At 33.2% G+C, this 5,433-nt stretch overlaps 1 protein-coding gene across 1 annotated transcript; it reads left to right on the top strand.

Moving 5' to 3' along the window:
- Nucleotides 1–549: 549 nt before the first annotated feature.
- Nucleotides 550–4,442, top strand: LOC116349277 (potassium voltage-gated channel subfamily KQT member 5-like; the record flags this gene model as incomplete). Its single annotated transcript, XM_031780641.1, has 5 exons — nucleotides 550–738; nucleotides 3,129–3,219; nucleotides 3,501–3,544; nucleotides 3,964–4,046; nucleotides 4,267–4,442. Coding segments are annotated over 5 exons (583 nt in total), but the record flags the coding sequence as incomplete, so codon positions are not given.
- Between the last annotated feature and the right edge of the window lie 991 nt (nucleotides 4,443–5,433).

Below are 5,433 nucleotides of genomic sequence, written 5' to 3'. Positions count from 1 at the left end.
ACAAAAAAAGACGAATCAATAGAAAAACACAACACGATATTGAGTCGATACGAAGCAAAAAAGAAAAATATTTGAGTTGCATCGCATCCCCCATTAAATAAGAAAATGTTCACACTGTCGTCATACAGACGATGCTTTGCTATTTTAACAAATAAATAAACTTGCAATTTCATTGTGCTCGCTTCGCTCAATGGCAAAAAAGGGAATGTTATTCAAGATTTGCCATGCACATCAAATCAACGTATCATTTGCAAAGTGTACGCATTAAGCGAATGGAAGCACAATTTAGCACAAAACTCTCGTCCAATGTATAATTTTATTTTTGTATTTCATGTTAAATGATAAAAGTGAATGCCATTCAGTTTGTTATTGTACCTATTTTGAATTGTTTACACACAATTCTCCAGGGAATATAAAGATTATCACTTCAAATTTGTCTCAACCGATTGTGTTGTAAAAACAATTTATTGTAGTCCTTTTTTTTCTCTCTCGCTCAATGTATTTAGCTAAAAAAACGAAATCTGTGTTCTTTTTTGTCTCTCTTTTCAGTGCATGTAAGCTAAACGATAAAAATAGGGCCGATCGCCTTGCACAACCTCGAATGTCGCTGCTGGGGAAACCAATAAGTTATAATCGTGGCGCACGTCGTGATGCCCGTTATAGAAGGCTTCAAAGTCGTGTTTACAATTTTTTGGAACGACCAAGGGGCGTACCGGCCATTTTGTATCATGTTCTTGTGTAAGTATTTTATTTCAACAGTTCTTTTTTTCTAACTCTAGGGGGTTCAGACTTTTTGTGAATACGGCTATTTTTCGAATGAGCGAATACTTTTTCATGCATTTAGATTTTAAAAAAATATTCGCGAATACAGAAGAATTTTCAAATAAAAAAAAGTTCAACATGTACCGAAATTGGAGAAGAAAATTTTGATAACAATAGTTAAAATTACCGTTACCGTATTAAATTGTGAAACATCGAAAACATTGAATTATTATTTGTATCTGCTCTAAAGTACGATTATGCACTGCATAGAGACGTATTCGAAGATGGTTGAGATTATTTCAATGTGTTTTGTATGGTAGCTCAGTACGCACGTGATTCGCAAAGACACGCACAGAGACATAGCGTATTTCACGATACCAGAGAGTAATGTAGTACGAATACCAAAAAATTGTATGAATTTGATATTCGCGTTGAGTCCGAAGCCCATGGTCAAAACTTATCTAAACAAATTATTAAAAGCATTTGCACCATGATTTAAAAAAAAAGAAGAGTAATTAACCGACCACTTTGCCGTTGATTTCTTTGAACCGGCTGCGATTCTATGAAGAAAAAAATGAACTCACAGATTTATTTTCGTTTACCGGGCTGTATGCTGTTCAATGAATAAAATATACGATGTCAAAATGTCACTAATGTGTATTTATGGCAGTGAGTCTCGTGGTCGGTGAAAATTTTCCCTTTTTCTTGTGTTCGATATTTTTTTTTTTTTCGCTTATTTTCTTTTCATATACTAACAATTCCATTTAATTTAATAGAACATTTTAGTGAAAGCTAAATCGAACAGTGCGACCAATCAATATATTTTGAGCGTATTATTTAGCAAATGTTTGCCAGTATGTGACTAAACATTGAAAACATTTACACGCACTTCATATACAATATGCTTATCAACATGGATATTCATGTTGAGCTTCCGACAAAATTCATCCATTATTTATTACGAAGCCTCAATCGTTCCCTTTATATTGGACTTTTATTACTGCCATTCGATGTCCAGCTCGATTTGGTTACATTTTCGTTAGTTAGTCCAATTGAATTCATTCAGTCGTACTGTTTGTTTCATTTGTTCAGTGATGCGTTCGTTCATGCCCACAAGTAATTGTAAATGAAGCTTCAACATCTGACCTATTCCAACCGGACACCTTTTTACTGTTATTATTACATTACATAGTAGTCCCTCGGAAATTAGATCCCCCACAAATTAGAATCACCCAAAAATTCGAATCTTCTTTCTCTCGCATCTGCTGAGATTCACTCATTTTTTCATTGAAATTTCTCTTGTACATATTTTTAGCAATATGGAAAAAGTGTTGCAAAATGTTGGTTATTAGTTTATGCATAAAATATGATTTCAATATAAAACTTCGAGAGCACGAATAATTGGTTTTTCGAGGGAATACTGTACTATTATAATAGTTTTGCGAATACGTGTTTTCCAAAGCTCACAACTGAGAGTCCACATCAGAAAAGCCATGTAATTCATTGACACATAATTGATGTAAATCCATTTTGACAGAGAGTACCGTGTGTTAATAATATACGATCATCCAATGTTACATTGCAGGAAGCGTAAAATAAAAATATTAACCAACTTTCCGAGTCGAAATATCAAACAATAGAGAAATGTTTGGCAATTGTTAATGTGGAAATATTTTTCCTGTGACTTTCAATACAAGCGATTTCTCACATACATTTCAATGTATGCGCGACAGTTTCGTGTGCTCGTTAAACTGTACCTACATTAATCTGACCTGAATATATTTTTAATTAGCTGAATTATATCACTCTCGTGTTAGCCTATCCTATTTGTAACGGCATTTTATTTTATATGGACGATGGACGTGTGACAACGTCAGATATATTATAAATAATTATGTTGCTTAAGTTGACATACAGCATAATATATTTTATACAATTTAATGCGAAAATTATTTACGTCTTTTTATTTATTTTCCGTTCACCACCAACGAACGAGTAGAAACGAAAATGGCGGATATTCTCTCCCTAATTCGATTCAATCAAGATATTTTTGCTTTTATAAAATTGAATTGGATATAGATAATAGGTTACTTTTTTTTTTGCACGAATGGAATGTCATGGAAAATTTGATACTTGAACTTATTGATTTATTTGTCGTGCTATTCACCTGCCGATTGAACAACGAGGGGTAATCAATGTTGGATGCTTTATTGTACGGTCATTTCTATCGCTATTCAATCCAATTATGTGACGATCAAACATGCATTATGAAAAATGATGTGCTTAGCTTCGTTCCTCCTTGTTTTTCATTCAAATATCTTGTGTGTGTATTAATTCGTTTCTCTTTAATTGTTGGATCTATGCAGATTTTTAATGGTATTCACATGCTTGGCCTTGAGCGTTTTCTGCACAATAGACGAATACGAAGATCAAGCAATTGATATACTACTCAAAATGGTAAGATTTTTGATTCCTTAAAAATTGTTTCAGTAAACGTGTCCTTTGGTTTTGTTTGGTAGTTTTCACATGATTATATATTAAGAGATAAAAATGGTGGCTTTAATAAAATTGTACAGAGAAAAAGAAAATCTTCAACTCAGTAATAGACATATCTTTCATCAGTTGTGCCAGCGCCATAGTACTACGAACAACAAAAATGGGCACTTTTACTGACATTTTCTCTCACGAGACCTAAGTTTAAAAAAAAATACATCGTATTATTTCTTTCATCATTTCAGGAGATAGTAGTTGTTATCTGGTTTACAATGGAGTTTTCTGGACGGTATGTACATCTGTTCCAATATGACCCTTTATTTATAAGCTCATTTTTCTTTCCAATCATATAAAATGAAATCAAATCAAATAAAGCGAGAAGAAATATTCTTTTGTATTTATCCGAATCGTTGTTTAGTAGCAAACAAATGATACGATATAAAAGAAACGATCTCGTATTCACATTTAATCGTCGCGTTTCTTTATCAGACATCGTCTTTGATAAAGTATTTTTCAAATGTTTCTCTGTTTCATTCTCTTTATTTATTTATTTTTCTGTTTTCATCTTCTGTGAATGTCTTTTCTTTTGTGATTGTGCACACATATGACCTCATGCGGTGTATTGATGCTGTGCACTTTCGATGTTGGTCGTCGTCATCGTCGTCTGCTGATATTCTCTTGCCCTCTAATACAATAAACATCATGCAGACTATGGTCATCAGGCTGTCGCTCCCGCTATCAAGGGCCTATGGGTCGCTTGAAATTTCTCAAACGACCATTTTGTATCATAGGTAAGTGTCTATATTTAGTCAGAGCCAGTCTTTGTAAATCAATTACATCGAATTGCTGCGAATAAATTTGCTTAGATTTTGGAATATTCAAGTGTCAGAAATGTGCATGATCGAATTAAATCATTATTTGATTGACAAATGAACAATATACATTGTATTACATTCATTTTTTAACAAGAATTTCATGATATTCGCTTTCATTTCATTTAAAATTACACAGATGTTGTAACAATCGGTGCATCGATAATCGTAATAGGTATGGGTACATCTGGTCAAGTATTTGCAACTAGTGCACTGCGTGGTCTACGATTTTTTCAAATTCTCCGAATGGTGCGGATGGATAGAAGAGGCGGCACATGGAAATTACTTGGAAGCGTTGTATATGCTCATAGACAAGTAAGATTAACCAGATTCAATTTGATACCATTAGTTAGATATATTGTATTACCCCATGGATCGAGTCACACTGAACATTTTGAGCGTCGAATGTTGAAAATAAAACCCGTCTTAAACATCATTATTATTTTCTAATCACTTGTGGATAAATGTTTATTTTGGAAAATATTCTCATTTGAGCAATCATGTGTGGGTTGGATATGTTGCGAATTTTGTACTGTTCTGAATTTTAAGCGGTGCACATACTGCAATACACAATGAACCTCAACTTACATCCAGTGTAAACAAAAATCCGTGCTGCTGCCACTGTACTGGATATCAATTGAGGTTCAATGTGTGGTACAGAAGGTGCGCCAAGGACAATGGTTGGTTGAAAAAAATATTGCATTGGCAATCAAAATAAATTTAAAGTGAAAAGTGAAAATGATACAAGAAATTCCCCCACAGAATTAGAATTTCTTGAATTTTCAAACACGAATGGTTTCAAATGTATGTAAAATATTATATGCAGCTTTAAAATTAAAAAGCTCGGATTAAAAATGGATTATTCCAGAATTTAAAAGCAATTTTCCGTAGACAAATAAAAAATTTTTTCGTACAAAATCCATTTGAAAATCATGAATCAAAAACAAAATTTTATTGTTGTATCTTCTACTGTAAATCGATTTAACGATTATGAACATAACCGCCGGGTAAAATATGAGATGATGTTACTTGAAACAAGTAGCTATTTCACGATAATGCCAAAAACACCATCGTATTCTAAGAATAATATCATTCTACTCTAAGTCACCAAGGGATACATATCTGAAATGAAATGAACTGATGCCAAATGGGCAGAGTAGGCGTCATGCGGTATTTTATACCATCCAAAAGAAAAAAAAGAAACGGTGTAATAACTGCGCCCGTTTATGCACGCAAAACATCCCAAAAACCAACCTACATATAAACAGTCTATGTATTTCGGATGGATATCCATCCGAGATATTTT

The sequence above is a fragment of the Contarinia nasturtii genome, unplaced genomic scaffold, assembly GCF_009176525.2.
Source record: "Contarinia nasturtii isolate CC-2019 unplaced genomic scaffold, AAFC_CNas_1.1 Cnas_scaffold_2857, whole genome shotgun sequence".
NCBI lineage: Eukaryota > Metazoa > Arthropoda > Insecta > Diptera > Cecidomyiidae > Contarinia > Contarinia nasturtii.
This window is presented reverse-complemented; position numbering and strand designations above follow the sequence as displayed.